Source organism: Chlamydotis macqueenii, chromosome 1, assembly GCF_036417535.1.
Source record: "Chlamydotis macqueenii isolate bChlMac1 chromosome 1, bChlMac1.mat, whole genome shotgun sequence".
NCBI classification, from domain to species: Eukaryota; Metazoa; Chordata; class Aves; order Otidiformes; family Otididae; genus Chlamydotis; species Chlamydotis macqueenii.
In genome coordinates, this window is record NC_141556.1 from 88,704,101 (window position 1) to 88,730,610 (window position 26,510).

The 26,510-nt window shown below is 49.1% G+C and overlaps 1 protein-coding gene across 1 annotated transcript in view; it reads left to right on the forward strand.

Moving 5' to 3' along the window:
* Positions 1–26,510, forward strand: part of FSTL1 (follistatin like 1) — a 56,923-nt gene that overhangs the window by 26,716 nt on the left and 3,697 nt on the right. Inside the window, exons 3-9 of the mRNA XM_086760868.1 lie at positions 15,022–15,126; positions 16,376–16,505; positions 18,048–18,080; positions 19,651–19,781; positions 22,597–22,715; positions 23,468–23,580; positions 24,761–24,871. Coding sequence (XP_086616994.1) covers positions 15,022–15,126; positions 16,376–16,505; positions 18,048–18,080; positions 19,651–19,781; positions 22,597–22,715; positions 23,468–23,580; positions 24,761–24,871 — 742 coding nt within the window. The remainder of the gene's footprint in view (positions 1–15,021; positions 15,127–16,375; positions 16,506–18,047; positions 18,081–19,650; positions 19,782–22,596; positions 22,716–23,467; positions 23,581–24,760; positions 24,872–26,510) is intronic.

Genomic DNA, 26,510 nt, shown 5'->3' on the forward strand with positions numbered 1-26,510 from the left:
GGAGTTTCACCTCTCATTTCAATGAGGCCAAGATTTTTCCCTTTGGATCCAGCTGGTTCAGTGTTTTCTCTTCTGGTGGATTTTTTTTTTTTTCTTTTTGAGTGGGGAAGTGTTTCTAATTCCTTGTCTTAGTGTGTGAGGGAGTGAGGGCTGCAGCCACCAGCCAGGCTCTGAGCTTATATCTGCCAGCAGCCTGTGCCTCAGGCTGGTGCAATCCTCGAGAGCCTCCTTCGGCTTTCCTGAGCTGTGCCAGTTTTGCCCTGCCAGAGGAAAGGCTGGGGTTTGGAGGGGAGCAAGGAGGCCCCTTTTCTTGCTGGTTGTGAGGGCTAAAGCTGAGCTCCTGCACCAGTGCCAGAGTTTAAGTGAGAACCACTGGTGAGGACAGTATGTTGGGCTGAAATCCTGCCAGACCACTGGCAGACTCGCCCTTTAACACTGCGATGGGGCTGAGCTGCACGCTGAGGCCGCGAATGAGCTTCCCTCCAGTGTCTGCAGTCAGGAATCTGGTTTGGCTTATGTCGAAGCTGGGCAGGAGAGATGGGGTGCACACAGATGACTGCATTGCAGCCCCCCCAAGCTCCTGCTGGCCTCTCCAGTGTTGCACAGATCCTGCAGTTTCTGCCCAAGACCTCAAGTGCTCTTAGGGTTTTCTCCCTATAGCACACATCGCCCAGCGGTAGGCAGTGACGCTCCATGTGCTCGGTCTGTGATGTGCTCTGGGAGCCGTGGGGACAAAAGAGATGAGAGACACATGTTATTAATCAAGTTTGTGTGCTGGTAGCATCATGCCCTCTATGTTTTGCGCCATGTCTCCTTAAGGCTGTTGTAGCCCTTAGGGAAAGCAGGGGAGCTGCCTTGTTTTCTGCTGGGTTAGTTGGGTACCCAGGGGATTCGCTGCTGGCCCCAAAGTAGAGAGGATTGTGCCAAGACCTTACAGCATACCTGGCAAGCACAGGTTTGCCAGCCGGCAGAGTGGCAGGCCTCTCTCAGGGCTGGGAGACAGCTCCTCCTCCCCGGCAATGTGCCCACAGCTGCTTCGAGGAAAGCCTGCGAGCCAGGAATGCGTAAGGATGCCAGCGTCTGTGTGCGCTCACGGCCTTTCATCTCCAAAACGCAGCCCGGCCAGGCCACAGGGTAGAAAGCAAAACATCCTGGGAAGAGCTCAAGAAGTATTGGAGAATAGTTCGTGCTTCTGGAGGTGATTCAAGCAGTGATCACTCTTCTAGGAACGCAGGCTGCAGGAGGTTTGGAGAGCCTCAGGGTCACTAGCAGGGCTTGGAGCCCTCTCCCTCTCACCCAGGGCAGTACCAAAATTCATAGCAAGCCCCTAATGCCTCGTCACTGTCTACAGAGCAGTGAGAAAAGAGAGAGAGGGCAAGCGCTTGGGTTGTCGTCATCGCATCTGGCTGGCACTGGTTGCCTGCCCTTACTGATTTGGGGCCAGGGAGGCTACTGAAGTTCAAAAGCCCTGTTTTTCAGTGACTGCAGCGATGCGCTCGCATCCTTTATGTCTCTGCAAGTTGAGTCACCTCTGGGTGCGTGTATAGGCAATGACAGCACGTCTCTTGAAATCGCCCATCAGGGAACAAGAGCTGGGAAGAGGCCCCAGGTGCTCTCCAGCTGCAGGGGGAGCATAAGCACGTCTCTGCATGAGTCCTGGGCACTCTCTGCTTCTCAAGATGAGCCTGAGTATCTCTGTACTGCTCTGTAGTGCAGATAGCAGCCTCCCATTTGAGCTTCTGCCCACAAACCTCCTGACGCCCATTAGCTCGCCAGCTGGGTTTGGCTGGTGCCAGCAGGAAAAATTATATTCTCCTCTGCTGAGAACTGTGTGTCTCAGCAGGGAGGCGGGCAGAGGCTCCTCGGTGTCTGAGGGACCGGAAGCGATGGGGCAGGATTGAGCATTTGAGAGGGGACCGGAGCAGAGCAGGGATGGAGAAGGGTGTTTGCAGCCCTGATACAATTTGGACTGGGAGCTGCCTTGTTAAATCAGTGCTGTTTGCTTTGCTGGAGTGACTCAGAGGAGAAGATGCTTTCCCTGAAGCGACATCTATCTGGGTTATCATAATCACCAAATGGAGCTGTGGTTTTATTTTTCTGTTTGTTTGTTTTTTAAAGTCAAGCCATGGGAGTCAGCATCAACAGTCTTCCCAACTAGACAGGAAAAAATTCCATGATTGCAGAGAGAGGGGAAGAGAGATGTCTGCAACAGTTCTGCGTTATTTCCAGACATGGTTACGAAGAGCCAGATGGAAGGAGATGAAAGAATGAGAAGAATAAGTTGCTTTAGACACCAAATAATGATGTTTTAGGAATAAAGCCATGGGAATAGTTTTAGGGGTTTTTTTTTAATTCTCTAGTTGAATCAATGAGTCAAACAAAAAAATTCATTTCAGGTCAGCTGAAATTCATTTTTTATTCTCAACAGAAAAAAAGAACTGACCAAACAAAAAGTCACTAAGCTTATCAAAACATGCTTTTATTTTGTTCTCTTTGACCTTTAAGTTTACATACAACACTTCATGAAATATATTTCAAAATAAAAAAAAAAGGGAAAATATTTCACTTCATCTTAGAAATAATTTTGAAGTCAAAGCTGTTCCCTGAGCTAGGCACAAATTTTCAAATAGTTTTGGTCAACTGCAAATTGCATTTTCCAGTGAATTAGCTCTCTCTCTGAAAAATGTTACCCAGCCTTATTTAGGAATTATAGGAAATCTAGAATCACATTTCTTGTTTCTTAATCACAGAATTGCCCTGCGGCTGCAAACGCTGGCGAGTTTCGTGCTGTCAGTCTGGCACAGGGGCCATGGGGTGATAAGGGGAGCTCTGCTGTGGGAGAAGTGGGAGGTGACTGAGGCTACACACATGGATATGGGGCATCCCGCTTCTTGTGGGCACAGTGGAGGTTATTCACTGCTCGTTTACATGTACTCTTCACTTTATATACTGCTCTGCTGCTGTGAGAGGGAATGCAGTTGTAACAGGTATATCATGAGAGTAAGAGATTGTAAGCTAACAGGTCAGAGGGGTGTCGGCAAAATACCATCCGTCTTCCTCACTGATAGAGCCCACACAGCATAGTTTATCTCCTGTTCCCCTTCTGTTTATGTTGGGTTAATTCAGGAATGAGACAGGAGACCCATGAGGACACACTGGTGTAAGCACAAGCAGCTTGCCTAAGAAAAAGCCTCAGTGTTTGGCCAAGAATCTTGAGCGAGAATGGGTTCAGCGTGAGCTGCAGGGAGCAGTGCAGGGTCGAAGGGGCTGTGGGCAGCTGTGGTGCCAGTAGCCTGGGGTCATACCCATCCTTGGGGTGTCTATGGGAAGGCTGGAAGCCCTCAGACCTTGGAAGTTTTCTTCTTTTCTCCCAGCTGTGGCAGTTACCATAGTGACTGGATTTTATAGCATATTTCATAGCAATGCTACCAATTTTCTTATGGCCTTCTCACCTCATCAGAGCTTCCTCTTGGCCATCTCAGTAAAGAAGTCAGCCATTAAGCGCAAGTCAGAAACTTACAGCGCTTTCCCTATCACAGAGGGAAGCCTCTTCAGGATAGGTGTGAAATGGTGTTAGCTCTGCACAGGGACGGTTCCAGGTGGTGGTGCCTGGGCTGGCGGCTTTCTGGAGGATAACAAGGGGCAACAGGAGTTGAAAAGAAGTAGCTGGTCCTAACTCAGGGGTCACAGTTTGCCTTGCACTGGATCCCAGATGGCCCAACACCACTACTCTGTGATCCTGGTGTGGGGCTGGGGAATTACTGCCCTTGCAGTTTAACGGGATTTGCTTGTTGCTGATGTTATATTTCTGAGAGCAGAGAAAAACACATGCACATCTCTCCCTGTAGTTTGTATGCTTGTGCAGCACTCCTCATGTTCCTCTCGCAGCAAGGATTTTCACTTCATTTTTACAGCAGTGTTTTTCCTCTCCTCTTTCCAATACAAATAAGTAGACAGACACACCCTTCTGCCAGTTTTCAGGTCTTCATTAGTAAAAGCTGAGGTTACAAGAACCTAGAGAGCTTTCTTTGCATCTGCCCACCTCCTGAAATCCTAGTTTTCATTTTGAAGGTTGTATTATGACAGAGACGCAGCTTTGGCAGACTTGCCTTCAGCCTCCTCCAGCTACAGGGACACAGTTTAACCTGTGATGGAGCTGTGCCTTTTTGGCAGATGTGCCACTGATAAGCTGACTTCAGGTTAGTTCCCTAGGCTTCCCAAATTTCTCCCCTCTTGCAGGTTTGTTTTAACTAGCTTGTGTTTTCAGATTTTCCCATTAGTCTAATAACTATTCCTGACTGTATGGTTTCAGGAAGAGGATGCTCTGTCAAGACCATGGGCCAAGAAAAGTTATCTAGACAAAATGATGCCTAATAATGGAGTTTATTCTGACCCTTCCTCACTGTTCCCACTGTATAAAGGGGATCTCATGACTTTTCATGTCGTAAAGAAGCTTCAAAGGAGAGAAACGACTGTGGCAGAGAGCACTGTCCCCTGGGGATTCGCTCTTGCAAGAGCCGTCTCCAGCAGAGCCATTGGGTGGAGCAGCCCTGAAGCTGCTCTGCATTAACGACGAGCTGAGCAAGTCCTTGACCAAGGCTAGGAGATGGGAAGTGCAAAACTGGCTTATGTCCAATTCTGTTTGCACTCTCCCTCCCACACTGTGGCTGACTCAGTGCTTCCCTCCAATTGCACAGTGATTTCCATTGCGTTTTTGCAATATGCTGTGTAGAAAGCGAGTAAAGAAAGGACCAAGGCGCAGAGCTGGGAAGGGGGATCATCAAATCCTTTGCATTAGTGGTGGGGAGAAAATTGTTGAGGTCTCTTGTGCAAGAAGCCAGAAGCTGCTGGTAAACCTCAGCATTTCCTGCACTCCACATTCCTCTTGTGTATCCAGTTACTGGAAGAGGTGAGGAGATGCCGTAGGGTTGTAAATCGTAACTTGCCTCCAACTGCTCAGCTCGCTCTTCCCTTCTCTGCACTGGAGCCAGGTGATGGCTGAGAAATGTGCCAGATTTGGATCCCATTCAGAAATAAATCATCCCAGATGGCTGGAAAAAGAGGCAACAAAACTTAATGACAGGGCCAGTAAAACCTGCAGGGCTTCTGAGTGTGGGAAATTGGGAGACGAGATGTGGAAAAAGAGAGACTATGGTGACACAGAAAGAGCTGTGAGTTACCCCACATTTAGGGGCTGAAGGGGGACATTTGAGGTTAGATATGGCACAAACAGCATCAGATTGGGCAGCGAGGCGGGGACTGTGGTGTGAGTGCACCCCAAAATGATCTCAGGACTCTGGTGCTGGGCTCCACAGTGCTTGGAGAGGGAGAGGGGTGATAGAGTCTGTTTTCTGGCTAGGATAAGTCTGCTCCACAGCTCCGCTTGGGTCTGGAGGCTGGGACAGTGCTCCACCTCCTCCTGCCTGCCTGAGGAGGAACTCCTCCTCATCCTCCTCCTTCACACCCTCCTGTCAGCAAGGGCTTTGTCTGACCACTCCTAAGGTGCTGTGACTTGTCTCTTGTGCTACCCACATACAGAACTGCCCTTCCTATTGAAATTCAGGAATCAATGCTGGTTGTGTTTTTGTTTTGACATTTTAAAGAAAACAGGATGGAGAATTGTGGTTCCCAGAAGCCCAGCCATGGTGAAACGGAGCCTGGCCCAGGACACTCAGAGTCTGGGAAGGATGGTTATACCCCAACAGGGAGTATGACTTGTGTGTCAGATTTTGAAGTAGTTCTGGCCCCATACCAGGGAGCAAAGGGAGCTGAGCTACTGCCTTCTGGTAGTTCTTGAGCAAATCCCCTCCCTTGGGCCTTTCTTTTTCAATCAACAGTTGGGGCTGTTCAGCCTGGAGAAGAGGAGGCTCCGGGGAGACCTGACAGCGGTCTTCCAGTACCTCAAGGGGGCCTACAAGAAAGATGGGGAAAGGCTGTTTAGTAGGGCCTGTTGCGATAGGACGAGAGGTAATGGTTTTAAAATAGAGGGGGGTAGATTTAGATTAGAAATTAGGAAAAAATTTTTTACTATGCGAGTTATAGAACACTGGAACAGGTTGCCCATAGAGATGCTGGAAGCCCCATCCCTGGAAACGTTCAAGGCCAGGCTGGATGAGGCTCTGAGCAATCTGATCTAGTCAGGGATGTCCCTGTTCCTTGCAGGGGGGTTGGACTAGATGACCTTTGAAGGTCCCTTCCAACCCTAACCATTCTATGATTCTATGATCTGTCATATGAGGAGGATCATACCAATCTCATCCTGCAGGTCCACTGGGACTAACTTCATTTAGGACCTTTCATGTGCACTGAGATCCTCCCCTGTGCGCGAGGGTTATTTTCTTACCCAAATATGAAGTGATTAACTGGATTCCTCCCCCTGAGAACCGCAGTGCAGCGGCAGCACCTCCTCTCCTCCCGTGGGACTGACTCTGCCCTGCTCCCAGCTGAAGCCTCTCCAGCTGGCTTGGCATGCACAAAATCAGTTTCTGATCTCCTGCCTCCGTGCCTTGCCGGGAGCCAGTGCTAGCAAGAAAGTTCCTGGTGGCTGCAGAGGAGCCAGCAGTTTCACTGCATGATGCGGCAGGGGGGAATCCAGCTCCTTCTTCCAGGAGCACTGCAGGGTGGAGGGAAAAGTGTTAAGAGACAGTGCAGTTTTGGGCCATTACATTTCTGAGGCTGTGAGCGCAAGAGGGGTTTTAGGGTGAGCGGCAGAACGAGGCTGCAGCAGGGAGAGCACTGCCAGACGCGAGCTCCCTTCCTTCTAGCAGCCATTTTCCAGACTTGTTTGCGGTAGAGATTTCCTCTTACCCAGACTCGCATGTCATTGTTCCCTTTATGGGGCCTCACCAGTCATTGCCTTCTGGTGGAAAATATGAGGTTGTAGGGGCCAGAGCACAGACATTCCTTCCAGTTTAAAAGGGAAAACAGAGTCCCTGCGCCGTGGAGTCCCCAAGAGAGGTGTGCCTGGCTCCGTAACTGTTAGGAGCATCACGCTGTAAGAGAAATCAGCTGGTTGGCAGATACATTTCTCCTCTTGATTAGGTTTGTGGGGAGAAAAGCCTCCTAATTCCTGCTTCTCTTTCCTTGCAGGCATCAGCTCCTGCCTGCTTGCTGTGGGACATTAGGAAGCCATGGCTGGGGTGTTAGGGCTGCAGTCCCTGTCAGAGGGCCAGGCCGTATACACATTGGGGTCAGTGGGGAGACAGAGCTCTCTGTATCCACCCCTCCAATTTCTGCAAGGCAATACTGCCAAGGAAGGCTTTTTTTGTAGGAGTAACAGCATCAGACATCTTCATCTCCTTAGCAGAGTCATGGACAGATACCCACAAGCAGGCTGCCTTAGGCAATGTTGTTGCCCTAGGCAGAGGCCACTGACTCCATGGGCCCCTCTCGTCACAGAGGTCAGTTAGAGCCTCACTGCTCTCCTGCTCAGTGCTCTGATCTGATGGACACCACCGGTCCATGGATCACAGACTGAGTAGCCAGCAAGGCAGGAAGGGTTGCACACAAATGGGTGAGCTACAGGTTTTGCAGAGAGGAAACCTCCTCTGAGCTCTGGGTGCCTTCCCGTCTTGCCTGCTGTCTCTGGATCCAGATTTTCTGAGAACACACCCTGATTCCCAGCATAGGCAGAGATGTATTCTCTGGCTTGTTTCCCATTAGCAAAAGTCAGCTACCATTAAATATTCATCTATTTAGCATTCAAAAGCCTTTAAGTGGTTGGATGGATGTTAGCTGAGAATAGGAAGAGATACAGGGAGAGATTTTGGAAGGGGAGTGGTGATTGGAGACTGGATTGAGGCATGTGGTGCTCCGTGGCGGGCGTCCTTCAGGGAGTGCAGCAGCTCCCACACTGTGTCTGCGTGGCTGTTTGCAGCCCTGGATTGCAGCTGGCTGAAATACCTCAGCGGTGGAAGCTCCAAGGATGAAAGCAGAAGAGGGATGGAGTCTGTCCTCCAACACAAGGAGAATGCTGGGGAGGGAGCCGAAGGGTCAGTGTCAGGGAGATTGAAAGGGAGCTGGAGTGATGGCAGGGGAGCTGGGGTGTGGACCTGTCCCCAGGGCTGCAAGCAGCAGCGGTACTGAGTCTGCTGAGGCAAGAGGCTGAGCCAGAGGGGTGTTTCATGGGGCTTTGCAAAGGAATTGGAGCCTGGTCCCCTAAGGAAGCAAAGCAATATCAGCAGGCTGTCTCTGCCTGTCTCTCACCTCCAGTGAGTCTCAAATCTATCAGCCTGTTTCCGCTACAGCTGATAATGTGGCGGAGGCCTCTGAGATAATGGGATCCAGCTGGTTTTGTGACTCTAGGTGGCTGGCTTAATGAGAGGGACCTGCAAAGACGTCTCCCTGAGAAAGGAGTCCACATACTGCCCTGTAACTAGCTGGCAGGCAGGCCGTGCAGAGACCGCTGTTAGAAACTGGGCTTCATTAGCTCTGCTGTTCGCAGGACAGCTTTAAGATTTAGGGGAGGAAGAATCCTGAAGTTTTAATGGCACTGAACCCCTTTGCATGCAGCACAGACCTCGTGCTGACACCCTTCAAGTAAGGTATTGTTAGGACTGGAAACATTGTCGAATGTGTCTGGTCGCAGTGGCCTGGGGAATTGAGCGCTGGTCCAGACTTGGCCTCACAAATATCTTTTCTTTCCCTTTTTAACTAAACAGCTTGGAGACAGTCTGTTTTCAAGCCTTCTGAGCTGCCTATTGACACCTGCATTGGTCTGAGCCGCAGGACGTGTACCACGTGCCTCCCAGAGGAGCTCCTGCAGCAGGGGGTTGGCTCCAGAGGATACCACTTTGGGACTGGATAACACCAGACCTGGGGAAGGGTGCAGCTGGGTCTTGATGTGACCCTGCACCAGTGGATTCAGCAACCTCTGATGTCAGGTTTCCTTCCAGAGTAGAAGGATCACTCCGCAGCCGGTGTGCCATCCTAATAGTGATGATGTCCTGGGAAGCAGGTTTTATCAGAGAGCTGAACTAGAAATCAGATGTGTTTCAATCCCCCTACACTGGGCTTATCTTCATCTTATCTTTGGTAACTGAAAATGAAACCTTCCAAGTTGAACTTAAAGGTAATTTTTGTGGGGTTTCTTCCAGGCTCTGCAGATGTCCTGAGGCAGTTAGCCCTAAGGAGGAGAAATTGCAATGTTCGCCTTACCTATCTATCTATTTATGGCAAACCCAACGCCGGGGGTGCCTGCTTGTTTTACGCTAATCTGCTCAGTTTAAGCTGCTGCCAAATTTCCGCCCTGTCACACCAGAATGTTAGAGGTTCCAGGGAGCTGCCGCAGGAATTAGGTCAGGTTTGCAGGGAGGGAGGAGGGCTTTGCTTGTTACTCACAAACCAGAACAACGGGACAAACGTGCTGCCAGAGCCAGCAGCACAAATGGCCGGAGGGTGACGGGCTGCCAGCCCGTGTGTGGCCTCCAGGGACTGTGGGATCCGCTCTCCTGGACCTCTGCAGGAGGGTACACTGCCAGAAAAGCTGTTTTGCCCAGAGGCACACTTGGGTAATGGGATGAAATACACAAGCCAAATGCTTTCTCAGTGCCATCACTGTCCAGGAGTTGCTAAGTTTTCCTGACCCCCTTGAGATGCTCTGCTGCTGAGCCCTCTCTTTTTGGGTATTGCAGCACAATGCAGTGTTTTCCTGTCCCAGTCCCACAGCAAGGGAGAAGGGACGTTTGGGAGTCAGGAGACGTGGCTTCTCTCTCATCTTAGCTTTCTGCATTGGTGACCTAATGCTTTGTGTCTCCAAATCTTTCTGTGTTGGGGAGAAAACATTGCCAAGACAACAGCTGAACAAAGCGTTAGGTACTGTGTCTGGATGTTGAGTTGATTTAGAAATTGTGCAGGCAGTGGTCTTTACAGATGGCACCTTGGTGCATTCGGAGACCCGTTATGCCCCTACTCCTGTGGCAGGGAATAGGCAGAAGGGATGTGGACGGGAAGAGGTAGGCAGGACTGGCTGAATTATGTAGCTGCAAAGTTCATTTCCCCCTGTCTGTGTGGAGGGAGTCTATTGTGAATTGTACTGGTTGTATCCGAAAACTTCCTCCCAGCTTTTGCTGCTGCCTTGCCTGAGGGGTGAGAATCTGTGCAAGTCTTGCAACCCCAGACATCACTTTGGTGCCCTTTAGTTTTGCTTTAACTGTGTAGTACTCAAGTCTGTAGAATACATGGGATTGCCTCCCGGAGGACCTTTCATTGCTACAGCTCTAGAGCACTTTGATTTCCTTGCACAACAGGCAGGGCAAAAATGCAAAGCCTTGTTTTTACAGCAAACAGCACAGAGCATTATATGAGGGGTCAAGTCGTTTTATGGATTTCCACAAATGGATGCCAAGAGAGAAAAAAAAGGCCTGCAGTCACTGCTGATAGCAGAAGAGCTCTTTACTTGTGTCAGTAGCTACAGGACAGCGGGTACTATTTCTCCAGAGCAGGGTGGGCTACTGAGAAAAAGACTTTTAAGATCTCCAAGAGGAGATTTTATATGGAAGGATGTGCAGGAAGTAAAAAGCAATCTGAGGGGTTGTTTTCAAGCACATTAACTCCCCCCCTCATAGCAGGGTGGTCTCCCTGCTCGTTTCCCAGAGCACATGTAATGGCAGAAATCCCTGCTGCTCCCTTGGGGCGCTGGGGCACCATGGACGTGCAGCTGCTCGCACAGCTCTTCTCTGCAGGTGGAAGCTCATTCTTCCTCACAGAAGTGTTTTATCACTGAGCTGGTAATGGTTTCAGCTTTCACTGACTGGTTGGGAAAGTCCCTGTTTCCACCGAGTGACACCAGGTAGTTGAGGCTCAGGAGCCAGGGGAAGGAGCAGCCAATGGAGAGCTGCAGCGAGCAGGCTCCCTTGCAAAGCCAAGGAGCCACGGCACCTCTTTTCCTTCATGCCTGCGGTCACTCGTACATCTTGCTGCAGACACTGCACTGTTTTCATGTAGTCTTACCAGGACGGAGCAGGCATGGCTGCTTGCAGGGCCTTGGGACCCCACGCAAAACCGCGCGTGTCACCGTCTGTCAGCGCGTCGAGCCGCGCTCAGTCCTGGACATCTGGGCACAGGCAGGGGCTCGGAAATGCTGCCAACATTGGCGCTTCCACTGTGTTGGGGGTCCGACTCCTCAGCGCCGGTTGCTGCTAGAGATGAGAAACAGCTCTTCCCGCTGCCTAATTTTAGCTCTCCGCTTTGAGGCCCTGCATTGCTGGTTGCCATGGTGATCCGTCACCGCTGGCGCTGCCTCCGGCTTTCTCGCCCGCGTGTGCCTTGGAAATTTCTCTTTTTTTTCCTCCTTGCTCCCTGGGAAGCAACAGCTGAGGCAGAAGCAGTGCATGTGGCTCACTGCACTGTCAGTTCAAGTCTTCTGCTTGGCGCTTGCCTGTTCACATGCAAGAACCTTTCATCTCTAGGGTTACACTTCCCAGCCCCTCAAAAGTAGCATGCATTCCCGTCCCCACTTGGCAGTCTATGCTCTGTGTATGTGACAGCTGCTGCCCAGCTGCCCTGGGTTTCTGGCCTGAGAGCCATGGCCAACAGCTTTCTTTGTGGTCTTTGCCCAAGAAGTTGTCTGAGGAGGCTGTGTCCCTGCAGAGGCCACGGGGTGAAGAGTCAGGAGTGCCCCTGTGCCATGGCGGATGCTCAGAGTCCAGGTGCTTCTGCCCTGGCTTCATGCCCACCGCTCTGACACCTTCCTTCTTGCTCTGTGGGCAGCAGAGGAGTAATTAAAAGCATTGCCCAAACTGGGAGAGCTTGTGCATCTCACCTGAGACAGAGGAGGGGAGTCTGTCACAGGGAGTCTGCCTGTCACAGCTTGCGCTGTAAATGCCGCTGTGCAGCAATTAATAACGACTCTCTGCCCTTTCCCTTCTGCCTGCCCAAGCGCACTGTACGCAGGGATGAGTGACACTTCCCAAGCCCACAGTGACAGAAAAGGCAATGGCAGCTCACAGGGAGGAAGCAGAGTAAAAAACATGATTCCAGCCCCTAAATCCTGAAATTAATTTAAGGGCAATGGCATTTAAACATATAATATACTGTGAAGTCTTTGGTTTTTTTGGTGGCATGGCATTTAAGCTTTTGCAATTCACATTTTCAAGCTTTAACACAGTAGGTGCAAGGATGAGCTATTTAATGTGGAAGTGGCAGCTGCCATCCCCACTTACTCACATGACTCCAGCAGATGGAGCTTTATGAAGAACCAACATGACAAGGTCCAAAGTAAGATCAGGATACCTGTCACAAGAAACTAGTTTGGCTGATAGCATCTGTGAGGTCACCAGAGAATCAGGAGTGAAGATCATAAAGCCTCATTCACAGATCACCACCGTATTTGTCCATTCATCCACCGCCATCACCCTTATGCACCCAGTTACACACAGGAGACACCGGCATTTGCCAGGAAGGCAACCAGGAACCACTACAGAGAGCCCACCCTGTGGTATGCCGTGGACCACCTTAGAGCTGTGTGGCCATACCAAATGGTAATGGTGGCAACTGCTATCTTCATCTGCGTGCAGGCTGGTGGAGGAAAGTGTTTTCTGACTCTTGCAGGAGGTGAAACCAGGATCTGCAGCAGCAGCAGCTGATGGCGCCTGGCAGAGGAGCGCATCTCAACCTGCAAAGCCGCTGCACTGGGACAGGTCCAGGTGCAGGACGGGGTAGATGTAGGGCAGGAGAGGTGACATCTGGTGAAGGAAAGAGGGGAGAGTATCAGGGATTTTGGGAGGGGGGGCATACAAGTAGACGGGGCTACGGTTTGTAGCTTGTAGTTGGATAAAATATGGTTTGTGGGTTGAGCAATGCAAGGATAGGGGGCTGGGGGGGCTGAGTTAAGGGGCAAGAGCCAGGTTTGGCATCAGCGGGCACCTCTGGGAGCTTGCTGCTGGCAGTCCTGCCCTGGCCATGGGTAAGGAGAGGCAGAGTACTGCCATCTATTGCCAGGCTCCTGGATAACAGACCATAGTGGGCAGTGGTTCAAAGCTGTGTCCAGCTTATTTTTTTCCTGGTCTGTGGCTTGGTGAAGGGATGGGCACGTTGTTCGAACCCTTTAAATGGATCCGCATTTCGGTGCCTATTTTCAGTGCATTTTAGGTATGTGAGCACCCTACTCAGACTCCAGCTGGGGAGAGGTTGTTTTTTTTTCTTTGTGTTTTTTGCAAAATTAGTTATTCTTCCTTTCCTGCCCTAAGTTGTGTTGAGGTTGCTTTGTGCGGTGAAGCACTCATGTTGCTCCATCCCACCCCAGAAGCACCTAGGTCATTCACCCCAGCCCTCCACCAGAAGGCAAGTAAAGAGAGGTGGATGCAGCAGAAGAGGCAGCGTGTCTTTCATAGCTCAGAAACCGTATGTGAAAGGAGGACGAAGGGGCAGAGAGAGGATAACAGATTGTCTTCTTGGGGTGAGCAGGCCTGCGACACAGTGTACGTTTCTGAGCTATCTGAATACTATATTTTTATTTTACGGTTTAAGATAGGAACACTTGCAGAGAGTAGGAAAGGTGTTTGTCACTATGTGAACCTGGAGCGAATCCTGCAGTGCTTTGAAAAGACCTTCTTGGGCTTGATAACTGTGCAGTAGGCCAGCACATAAAATATGCTGAAGACAAGGGCAAGGTCATTCAGAAAATGATCTGACTGTCACTCTTCAGTAAAGACAACAATTCACTGTGAAATTGTAGTTTAAAAGCAAAACAAAAAAAAAAAGAAAATTAGGATAAAGAAGCAATAGGAGAAAAAAATGTGCTCAGCATTCGTTATTAAATGTATCAATAATGCTTGCTTCTCAGGCAAATTCTGCTCCTTCTTGATCACCTACTTTCAAGACTATGTGATGGAGGTACAAAGATACCACAAATGAGCAGAGGTTAAGAATAATACTCAGATGAGAAGGTAGGAAAAAAAACATTGTGTATTAGAGAGAAGGGTCAGAGCAGATGTGATTGACCTATGCCACGATTATTTTACATTCCTCAGTCTTCTGTCTGTGATACAAAACTGTTGAGGAAGCCAGTTGGCTAGCCTGAACTAGATACTTAATGTACCAGTGGAAAATGTTAGATGACATAAGAGTCACAAAAGAAATTAATGACAAAGCAGGGACTTAAACCAGGGTCTCCAAAGTCTGAACCCCTGGTTCTGTCTTCTCTTTTGAAAGTCTAAAAAAAAAAAAACGGCAAACTGATAAAAGTAAATGGTGGTTTTATTTCAAACATTATTAACCTGTGGAAATCTTCCCTGCTAGGTGTCATCAGTTGGGGAACACAAAAACACTCAAAAAAAAGAATTCGATAGTTACGTGAAGAATAACACGTAATACTTGTGATTACTTTGGCTAGGAGAAAACTGTAAGGCATATAAATTGTGCTGCAGGGTCAGTCAACTGCAGGCTGTCAGGGACCAGGAAGACATTTTCCCTGTGAGAAGGTTACTGTATAATTATCTATGACAATGTTTCTTCCTTTGAAGTGTTTAATCTTGACCAGTGGAGGCAAGATAATGGGTCATGTAGTTTTGTAAAGTTTTTTTTTTTGTGACAGGGCCATTATCTGGTGTCTGATGACCATTCTTCCGCCTGTTCAGTATGACACTTTTCTCCAGGGTTATGTTCACCTTCTTCTTAAATGTCTCAAGCAAAGACATTTCTGCTCCCTATCCTCCATGGAAAAAATTTTGAAGACAGTAGTCCTTGATGTGAGCGAATTTTTCTTGCCATTCATGCTAGATTTTCTCTTGCTTATATTCACTTCAGTTCTCCTAGGTGATTTTCTGGGAATGACCTCAAGGAAGCCCTCTATTGCTGGGGAAGTAGCCGAAGCTTTTGTTATAATAGAGTGTCTGCTCCTGGTTATTGCCTGAGCTGTCCCATCCATTGCAGTCACGTCTCTCTTGTTCTGTAATCTACGCCTTACCACCTTGGTGCTCTTTGGTCCAGTCTAGAAGTTAAATGTGTTATTTTTTTAAAGCTGTGTTGCTGCTGTTTTGCATAACTTGATGTATTTTGTGTCTCTTACTTTGTATCTTGCAGGAAGAGCCAAGGAGCAAATCCAAGATCTGTGCCAATGTTTTCTGCGGAGCTGGGCGGGAGTGTGCAGTGACTGAGAAGGGAGAGCCAACCTGCCTCTGCATTGAGGTAGGGGGGCAGCTCAGCTTCTGCACGTGGGGCAGGTGTCACCACCACCACCCTCCAGCTGGGTTTCAGTTGCTGGAAGGATCCCATGAGGGGATGAGACTATGGCTGTTTTGGAGCAGCTGCAAATTCATAGTGATTCTTCAAACAGCAGGGTCTTTCCCAGTGTGATGGGGGGGAAGAGCCCAGTAGGGTAGATATTGTCTGGGGCTTGCAGCTGCCCTACTTGCACAACTGCCTAGGGTCTTTACATACACGGGAGACTTGGCTGGAGGTCTTTTGTTGGGAAAGCCCAGTAGGGTATTGATAAGCAGCTGGCTTTGGAGGGCACTATAAGAAGTGGTCTGCAAGCTCCAAGACAGCCTGCCTTCACTGGCGTCTTGTTTGAGGAGGCTACAAGCACCCTACTAAAAATCAGCTTTTGTAAAAAGGAAATAATTGTGGTAGGGTGCTGTGAGGATGAATAGCTTCATCCAGCAGGGAGCCAGAGACGATTAGAGGAGCCTTTCCCAGCTATAGAGACACAGTGTCTCCTTACTCTGCTCTGCCCCATGTTTTCAAACCATTCCTGCTTGGCTTCTGGGAATGAGCACGTGGCTCTTTGTTCCCACTTCTCTCAGAGCCTGCGATTCTGACGTGGCCAGCCTGGGCGCTGGAGATTGAACTGCCCTGTTAGCAGGAAGAGAGTCTGTCACTCTAGGTAGGCTTGGCCAAACTGAAAGGGACATGAGAAAGAAGACTACAGCCTGAACAGTGGCACTGGTGAACTCTCCCTATGCGGTAGGCTGTGCTGTTTGCTCGTGGTTGATTGTTTATTCTACATTCAGTCGCAGAAGGGTGGAGCAGTCTACAAAGAGATGTAACAGAGCTGAGCGAGCAGAGGTGCACAGAAGAGATTGATAGAAACACCTCTGGGCAGGCACGACTATGGCATACAGACCAGCAGTTGCAGGATTACACTCAGTATTTATGCGGGGCACTGATTTCTCTACTGGGCTCTGCTTTCAGGAAGGCTCCTGTCGTGGTGGTGGTGGTGGAGGCTGGGATAAAGGGAAGCCTTTGAACCCACACCCACGGACTTCTCTCTGCAGGTTTTTCGGGGTTGGTGATGGGTGGGCTCAGTCTGCTCCAAACACCTTTTGGGCTGCTCCAAGATCTTCTGTTGAGCTGGGCTGATGCTGGGACTTGCCTGCTTTGTTCTAGCCGTCCAAAAGAGGCAGGTAAAATGCTGTCTTCTCTGGCTGTCTCACAGAAATGCAAACCTCACAAGAGGGCTGTGTGCGGTAGCAATGGCAAGACGTACCTGAACCACTGTGAGCTGCACCGTGATGCCTGTCTGACTGGCTCCAAGATCCAGGTGGATTATGATGGCCACTGTAAAGGTAACCTTGTGCCAGGAAGTGATGAGGGCTGGTTACCCTCTAAGGGAGGGAGAGCCGGGAGCCAAGCGTGATAACAAGGCCAGCCAGGACCCTGTCCCACAGTTGCTGAGTGGGCTGACAGGGCAAGCCTAGGGACAACAGCCACATTCAACCAAGAGTCCAGATCACCAGGCAAGTTTGGGGTGATGAAATAGGCCTGAAGTCGAGCCATGAAATCAAGTCAGGATCAGGTCCAGTGGTAGTAACAGGGATCAGGCACAGGCCTGTAATTGGCAGACAAGTCCTTAGTAGTGCAGTCTATAGCAGTTTGAGACATAGATGGGAAGACAGTCACCAGGTCAGGGCCTAGATCAATAGGATTTATGGCAAGTACAGGAATGGTTGCAAGAGCTGGAGACAGACATATCTACAACATAATCCCAGGCAAGGACTAGGGACTGAGGCATCAGCTGAAATGAGCTCATTTCAGAGAGTGTGGATGGAGGCCCTAGGTGAGGTTGGTAGGGCCATTAAGGCCCTCATTAGTGCCCTCAGGGCCCTGACACCTTGGCTGTGGTGAGATCTTGGAGCTATTGTCTCCCTGCGTTGGTGGGAGGGAGGCAATCAGGGGAGCAGGGCAACTTTTTGCTCCTGCCTGCCTCTGAGCTCGTGGACTCAGCCAGGCAGATGTCTCTGTCTACCTGCTGAGGAAAGGTCAGACTTCAGGATAAACTCCCAAAGCCTATACTACTATCCAAGTTCATGAGGAACCTCAAGAACTTTAGAAGCAAGGATTTTGCCTCAATGGTGGGGCCGTTTAACTCACCCGCACACCTTGGGTCCCAGCCTTGTACATGCTCATCTCTCCTGAGTGAGAGGAACCTCTCTGAAAAGAGCTGTTCCAAGAGTGAACAGGTGACAAGGGAAAAGTGGCACAGGCCCAAACTACCTGATCTCCTTTGCTGCTTGAGTGAAACCTCTGCCAGAACCATGCGTAGCTTGTTACTAAGAAGTAACTCAGGACCACAGGATCATTGAGGTAGGAAGGAAACTCTTCTCCTGAGACCATCTAGTCCAACCCCCCTGCTCAAGGAGGGTCACCTAGAGTGGATTGCCCAGGACTGCGTTCAGTCTAGAGTTTTGAGTATCTCCAAACACAGACACTCTACAGCCTCTTTGACCAACCTGTTCCAGTGTTCAACCAGCCTCACAGGAAAGTAGTGTTTCCTTATGTTCAGACAAAATTTCCTGTGTTTAAATATGTGCTCATTGCCTCTTGCCCTCTCAGTGGAGGGTGGACTCTGGGTCAATCTTCTTCATTCCCTCCCATCAGATTCATAAACATTACTGATATGGCCCCTGAGCCTCTGTTCTTCAGGCTAAACAGTCCTCAGCCTCCCCTTGGGTGACACATGTTCCAGTCCCTTAATCATACAGTGGCCCTCGTGTTTCCAAAGGCTCCCAGCTTCCTCTGCCATTGCCCAAGTGGCACCCAGGGTGGGAAGAGATTTGTATTGCTTCATGTTGTTTCAGAAATATCCTCTTATGTCTTTCCATTAACAGAGAAGAAGTCTGAGAAGCCAGCTGCAAGTCCAGGTGAGAAGCTATCTCCTTACGTGGCTGGGGAAGAGAGGCGGGGAGGAAGGTCTGCTGGGGGAGTTGAACCGCTCTGTGTAAAAGTGATACTTCTGCACTGGCTGTTGCAGACTGAGTTGATAAATCAGCTGACGTATGACTGCCTGGCTCTTTACTCCTGGGTAACCTTTCAGAGCTCATATATCTCCTAGGCTCTTCACTGTGCTGGGATGTCTCAGGGACTCTGAGCACGTACAAGGTGCAATGAAACCCAGTTTGCTCCTAGGGACATAAGCTGTGTTCATCACCCAGACTGAGGGAAGAGACACTCTTTTGCGTAGTTCGCTGGAGATCTAAGACACAATAACTGTGGAGCTGTTGTCCCCGACTCAAAGAGCATTCTTTTGAAAGGAGACTTTGCTTCAGGAGGGATTAACTGATAGGCACACTACATAATGAATGGGGGATTGTCTGAGGAGTCAGGAGGTGTAGCTGAACCACCTGTCCCACCAATCAACAAGTCTCTTTGATTCTCTGTGTTTGGTTTCTCCCCTTATGCATTGCCTTGTGTCCTATGGATTTTGGGGCCATGGCTTGTGCTTCACCAGGGGACCCTTTTCCCATCCATGGCCTCTAAGAGCTGGAATTGTATAGTTGTCAACTTTAGCTTCCTAGGACAGATGACAGCAAACCCTTATACAGACTTAAGGGAAAGGATCATGTTCTGGGCATGGCCACCACCTCAAAGCAGTTTCAAGGAAGTTCAAAATTAAACATGCAGAAACTTCATCTGGTTGTGATTGTAGTCACTGGATTCAGAAGGAGATCCTTAGTGTGTGTAAGCGACACAAATGCACACTGATTCCCCTTCTGGCTCCATTGGCCTCTGGGCAAGTGTGACAACTCACAGAAGCCAGAAGATCTAGGCTTTCAGTTTTGCTTCAAAATACATAGTTCAGTATTAGCACACAGGGTGTTATCCTCTTAGAGAAACCTGTGACCCTGGAGAGCGCTGCAGACAAGCTCAACTTGTTCCCCTCTCATTTCCAATTAGAGTGGGCAAGGCAGAGCTTTGAAGAAACAAAATCTCCTGAGATATTCGCCCCAAAATTCAAGTCCTGGGGGAGAGCGTGATGGGAAGGCTTGCTCGATTTAGTCTTCGCCCTTGCAGAGAATGGAGGTTTTGGTACTTAAGGGCTAACGGCCGAATGCCTCTTCTGCATGGCATCGGGAAGCCCGGAAACACTGGCAGTCGCCTTCCTCCCTCGGTCTGGGGACTCTTCACACCAAGATCTGTCAGCCTCAGGTTGCTCTTTCACAAGCTTCGGGGATGGGAAGGCAGAAGGGGTTTGGGAGGAGTGTTGTTTTCTGTCCTTGCCACATGGTGTCACCCACAGCCCATCCGCCGTTCAGCACATGGCACCTCTGCTGTGATCTCGCCCTGGTGCATCTCCAAGGACCAAGGAGGCTGCAAACTGCCATCAGGGCTGTCTGTCTGGTTTTTACCTCCAGTCCTCTCTAGTGGTCTCCCTACCAACTTCATTTCTCTTATCATTGCTTTTTTTTCCTGCTGCACCTTCTCCCGTGACAGTTGTCTGCTACCAGTCGGACAGAGATGAGCTTCGTCGCCGCGTCATCCAGTGGCTGGAAGCTGAGATTATCCCAGATGGGTGGTTTTCCAAGGGCAGCAACTACAGTGAAGTCCTGGACAAGTATTTCAAGGCAAGTAGAGCAGCACCTGCCTCAGAGAGGCCAGAGAACATTTCTTGCCCTGTCACTGCAAAGCAGCTGCCATGCCCCCACCCAAGAGGCCCCAGTGTGTGATGGGCCTGTTGAGCTGGGGGCCAGGAAGGTCTGGTATATGTCCTACAGTGTGATGTGTTATGCGCTGCCTGCAGCAGCTGCTGACAGAGCCACAGACACAGCTATGTGACAGCCCAAACCTGGAGCATCCCTTGGGAAGTGACTTTTCCCTGGGGAAAAGGAGGAGGGCAGGCCAAGTGTGCTTGTGGCAAGGGAGAGAAGAACTGTTCTCAGGGGACAAAAGACAACCAGAGGAGAAAAGGTGGGTGAAAGTGCTGGAAATGCAGGGTAAAGGAGCAGGAACCTGGGGCAGGGGCTGCTGATCCTTTGTTCCAGACAGGCACGAGGCTGTGTTTAGATGGGGATAGGGGATGTCTGAGGACTTAAAGGGGAATATTTGCTTACAAGGTGTATGGCCCAGTTGTGTCGGAGAGTTTGTGGTTCCCTAGTGTTCTCTGCAGAGAGAGGGGAGCCGCCCGTGAGTCTCAAGCCCTGCAATAATCTCGTTTGTCTTCCCCCCTCCCTGCCAGTCTGTCCTTCAGCCCATCCCCACCCTCTTTTGTAACCAGCAGATCACACGCTTCTCCCATGCTCCTGCCACATGCACCGCTGCATCCCTCCCCCTCACTCCCAGCTCCTAATAAAGACTTCAAAGCATTCAGGATGGAGCTGATGGTGCAGGTGGAGAAAGGGGGAGAGTGTTTAAATCATAAGCTGTTGACAGCGAGAGATTAATGGTGCCTGACAGGAGTTAGCGCTGCAAGCAAATTTGCCATGGCAATGGCACCCCCTGGTGAGACAGAGGAGCTGGTCCCTGCGCTCCAGAGAGCATCTTCGCCTTTGTAGCCATTATTGCTGCTCCATCTGTGGAAACTCACTTGTGGCCCACTGCCTCAGGCACCCCCACCAGCACCTGCCAGCACCCAAAAGCCACAGCATCCTGCAGAGCGGAGCTGCTCAGTCCCTCCCCCTGCAAATATGCTGTCCCCAGCCACCTTCACCAGGAGTCTCCCCAGGCCATGGGCTTTTCTGAAATGCATGAGCCAGCCATTGGCTTGTTCCACTGCCATGGCACAGCCTGGTCACCCCCACCAGCCCCATGCCTGTTGGGGCCCTGGTGAAATCCCACGGCCACAGCTCAGAGGCAGACAGCCTGATGTTCTCTTTTTTTCTGGAGCACTGATCCCAGGCACAAGTGGGTGAAAGTTTCCATGACAAAGCAATATCTTTTCTCTGACCAAAGGTAGAATTTCCTTTGCTGTCAGGTGATAACCCATGATATCAACAACCCTTAAAGCTTTGAAATACTTTTAAAGCAGAATTCAGAGCTTGGAGCAACTTAAGATAGATCCAAGCAAAGCAAATTAAATGGGTTCAAACACAAATTTGTTTCACCAATGAGGGTCTGCAGTCGCTGGAGGAATTCTGCAGTGCCCAGCCCTGGGGCTCCACACGCCTGCCCTGCAAACAGCCTGATTCCTGCCCTGCAGGTAATAAACACTGGAGACAAAGATGACTTGAAGCTTTTCCCTTTTCTCCCTGATGGGGAGGTTTGTAGATGTGGCATTAGGCTGTTTATCTCCTGGAAGCCTGACTTGTGTGGGTCACTGGGATGTGGGTTGTTTGTCAAGCAGGCCATGACCTTGAAGGATGTTATTTCAAGAGGAGTGAGGCCTGTAGTGGGAAGTGGCTCTGGTTTTGAGAGTCTCTGGGGGAACACATAAATGCAGACCATAGCACTGAAAGGCAAGAAAACTAGCTTAACTGTGTCGAGGTCATTAAAGGAACTGCGGCCACTTTCACAAGAAATAGCAGGACGAGAGCCTTCCGAGTCCAGTAGAAGTTGAAACATGTTAGTGGAGCAGTTATACACAGGCTGCAGCGCACAGAATAATTTTCCTGGCCCTACAGGTTTCTCCTGAACCACACAGAGGTAACAATAGGCAGTGTCTCTTCCAGCATTCCTAGAAGCACTGCACCAAGGAGACACAGTGACCTGTCCCAAGTTGCACAGCAAAAATCAGCCAGCAGCAGTCTGTGTGCCAAATTTGTTTTCCCCTCACTGCAATACAGCTGTCTCTGAGTGGGCCCAGCAGTTCCTGCTGAGTGCCCAGCACTGTGATGTGACATCTCCAAACAGGAAGGCAAAATGCAATTACTTCTTTGGGAGTACAGCCAAGATTTCAGGGCTAAAAATCCTGAACTTCAGTGCCAGGAGTCCTGTTAGGACCTTAAGAAGTTGGTGGCAAGGTGGTGTGCTGTTGCATTAAATTGTTCCTTCTTTGGGATGAGCAGAAAATTGCTTCCTGTGATTTTGCCTTTTGTCACTGTCACAGTCCAGGCACAGCTTTGGATTTACACATATTGGAAAGCTGACACCTCCTTGAATGCAACTGCTCTGCTTTAAGGCAGGAGGTATATAAGAAGGCTAAGAGCTGGCAGGAACAAAGAGAAGAAATGGGGTTAGAACCATAAATCAAGCAGCAGGAGGTGAATGAGAGGCAGTGTAGCTTATTGGTGAGAACAAGGCTAGAATCATGTCTCCCAGTTCTGATACTAGTATGGATAAGTTGCTGCTTTTCTGCGAGTCTCTTTTCTTTGCGTAGAACAAGGATGATGCAAGCTGTTTCACTAAAGCTTCAAAAATGCTAAGTACATGTGGAAACGGGAGAATGAAGGGGTACCTCAAACTGATAAACCAAACCCTCTCACATCTTCCCATCTTTCCCTACAGAACTTTGATGATGGTGATTCTCGCTTGGACTCCACTGAATTCCTGAAGTTTGTGGAGCAAAATGAGACTGCTGTCAACATCACCACCTACATGGACCAGGAGACCAACAAGCTGCTCAGGTGGGCAGTGAACAGGAGGGCCAGATGCAGTAGAAAGGGGTGTGAAAAAGCAATTCATGGAAAATATCCATGAGGGCTTGCACTAACAAAGATAACTGTGTATGAAGTGGCTTCTCGCTTAATTAGCTGTGAATACCACCAAAAGGAGCAATCCCACCCCTACCCTTCATATTAGGTCATGCATTCCAAACTTCTTTTGCGTTAAGTCTAGTAGGCATGCAGCCAGAAGATGAGTTGGGTAACAGAAAATTTGTTGTCTTTTTTTATTTCCTAATAAATAGCTTTCCAGTGGACTTCATTCACTGGTAGCTAGATCCAGTGCAAGGAAGATGGTGGGAAAACACAGCTTATGGGCAGCCTGCAGTTAGAGATGCTGCAAGCATCGCTTGAAAACATAGTTTGAGAGGTTTCCATTTTTCTGTGTGTGAGACAATGAGGAGAACAGGCTGCTTGTGGTTATACTGTGCTTGCCTCTCTACTTGTGTGACAGCATGTGGATGTCAACAGCGTCCTATTCCTGCAGTTGTGAATATCTCCTCAGTTCCCAGCCCTTCACCAGAAAGGCAGTATTTTGTGTCTGCTTTTCTTTTGTTTATATGCAGTGAGGCTTCCTTAGAGAAGCCACTTCTGCCAGGCATCTCAGAGCCTTCCTAGTTATTACTGGGTTTACTCATCTGTACTCTGAAGCCAGTAGAGGAGGGACTTGCCTGGTACTGCCCTATGTAGAACATGCTTTTTGTGTTTCTTTTCAGGGGACTCTGCGTAGATGCCCTCATCGAGCTGTCAGATGAAAATGCTGACTGGAAGCTCAGCTTCAATGAGTTTCTGAAGTGCCTCAGCCCATCCTTCAACCCACCAGAAAAAAGTAGGAGCTCCTCACTTACATTGGGGAACCAGAAGTGTCCTGGGAAGGGAGGAAAGGAAAGAGACCATCTTTGGGCCAGACATTGGATGCTCTAACTCCACTCCCAGAAATAATGTTGATATACACCTACCTCCCATCCAACAGCACCCCTTGTCCTTGCATTGTCAAAAGTACTGCTTTTTCTGTCCCAGAGCTCCCACAGCTCTTTTTCAGTGATGAAAAAGGTTTTTATTTTAGAAGCAAGTGTGTAGGTCAAGTGGATATGGTATGCTTGGAAGGTCAAGGCATGTATTTAACAGCAGAGAGATAAATCGTGTGAGGAGTTCATGTCTGGATGACTTAGCAAAGTCAGACCAGACCAAAGTCCTGCTATGCTCTGCCTTTCACGCAGGGAGCCTCCCTGATGAACATCTCAAAGTTCACTATCCTTCCACATCCTGCTTGGTGCTACAGTTCAGCCTAAGAGTCCTGCGTGCCTAACCATTCATCTAATCGTCTCCACAGGAGTGCTGGTCCAACGGTGCCGGATTTACATCCCACTGTGGTGGCACCAAAGAGCAGACAGAGGCCACACTTCTTAGAGAATATTAAGTTGAACTCTCTGTTACCTGTTTCAGTGGGAAGCTAGGGATGCTGCACCTCCCCCAGAAAACACAATCAGCTGCTTTTCACTTAACACCGTACAGGCCCTTGAATGTTTTGTGGGCTTCTACTTAAACATACAATAGAGCTGTGAGAAGAAATGTGAGCTGAAATGAGAAATCATTTTTTCCTTCCTTTCTCACAACAGCAAATACACAAATCATTTCCCCAACTTCTTCCCACCTGGAACAGGAATTGTTTCGATGTAACCAAAACTTTTGCTTTTGTTTCTATGTATAACAGATTAAGAAATAGAAACAAATCCAATATTGAGATTTCATTTGGAATTGAGAAATTGAAATGTGTTCTTCTGAGGAAGCGAAATGAAATGTTTGACTTTCCCAAATTATTTTTTGGCTGATTTCACACACCAAATTCAGCATTAATATTTTAGTAATTATGAAACTTTTGGTGGTTAGTGGAAGGAAGGCCTCCTCCAAAACCTTGTACCTCTTCTCTCTCAAGGCCTCTCCAAAGTATGTTGTCTATAGCCTGCTCGCTATCTCACAACCACTGCCCTTGTTTTGTGCCTCTCTAGAGTGTGCTCTGGAGGATGAAACCTACGAGGACGGAGCAGAGACCCAGGTGGAGTGCAACCGCTGCGTCTGTGCCTGTGGGAACTGGGTGTGCACCGCAATGACATGCGAGGGTACGTATGGTCTCCAGATAATTAGCGTATTTGGTTTTGTACAAAACGGATTTTTGCTTCTTATCTATCTGTCCAAGGGCACCAGCTCTGCAGATTTCTTAACTCTCCAGCTTTTCCTCAGCTTATTTGTAGTTGGCTTCTGCATCACCCTCCCATGTTCTGTGTTGGCCAAACCCAAGCTGATTGTGTTCTAGAGGTCAGAAATTGTGTGACTGGGTTAGGGGCAATGCTGCTGGGGTTTGTAGTTTGGATTTGGTGTCATGAAAGTTCAGCACCAAACCTTCCAGACTAGAGCTACTCTGCATCCAACTGGTTTGGGGCATGCACAGACCAAGTAGGTCACTGTCTGCAACTATGTGTGTAGTTGTGAGCAAGTCAGCTTTCCTGTATGTATGTCAGTATCCTCACTGTATCTGTATTTACAGTATCTGTAAAACAGGAGCTAGGGTCTTGTCTTGCCCTAGAGGGGAGATAGGAGATTTCATTCAGTTATGCCAAGGAAGCACTTCAGCTTCTTGCCATAAAAACTGTAGAAGTAGAAGAAAATAATGGTGATGGAGATGAAAGGAGGTGGTGTTCATTGTAAGGCAGTGTTGTTGGTCTGTCTGTTCTTCCTCTGGAAGGCCCTTTTTAAACTTTTATAGGTGTGTTAGAATTGTGAGAATTTGTGGTGGAGTTGTGAACAATGGCTCTCCATTTTGCCTTCTCACAGATGGTCTAGGGCTAGTGGAAAGCCAGCTTTCCCCTGCCTTGGGAAATGTATAGGTCCTTTTTAAGGAGGCGCGTACCCTCCCAGCACTGCACTGCATTTTTCTGACCTTCTTCCCTAGAAATCAGGCCTTTGCATGAGCTTTGTTTTCAGTGCTGTGCAGGAGCTGTCAGCAGTATGTTAGTTCAGATCTGTAGCCAGTAGCTTGGGCAGAGTAGGAGAGAGGGGAACAACCACAAGTTACGTACAGACTTTCTTCCATGTTTATCTGGCCTTCTGCAGCAGAGGCTTTGGGATCGCCTCAGTTCAGACTTGGCTGTGGCAGCAGGAACTCACCTCAGAAAAGATAACTGTAATACTGATAGAGCTGCCAGAGGAGCTGTGAGTAGGTGTCAGAGGTTAAGCAACTGAATGAGAGACTTTTTGTTGTTTCCCCAGAAACAACTTTCAAAGTTGCTATGCAACACCCGATCTTGCTGCCTACTTTGTTCCCTGCATCCATGGCAGAAGCATGCAATGGGATAACAATTCCTTGACTTTCTGCCCATGTCAGAGCAGCAGAGAGGTTAGAGGCTATTGTTACAGGGATAATGAAAACAAAGAATCAGATCAGATACATCAGCAAGCTGCATCTCACTTAGCGAAATTACCTCTTCATCGGGCATCAGTTACTGTACTTGGATGGCACTGAGCTTCCATTTCTTCCCTATAAGAGGCCAAGGTGTTTGAACTAATTATAGGTGCTTCTTTTAAATAATATACAGCCTTTCCTTTGTGGTTTTATTTTTCACCACATGGGAGGGAGAGACGGGGACAGACTGGATACCCAGGTTCTGAAGTCCCATGCAGCCACAAGGCCCATTCTCTTTCTAAGCAGCCAACTCATACCTTCCTCCAGCAAAGCCTTCCTAAGCTTGAGGTATGCTGTGG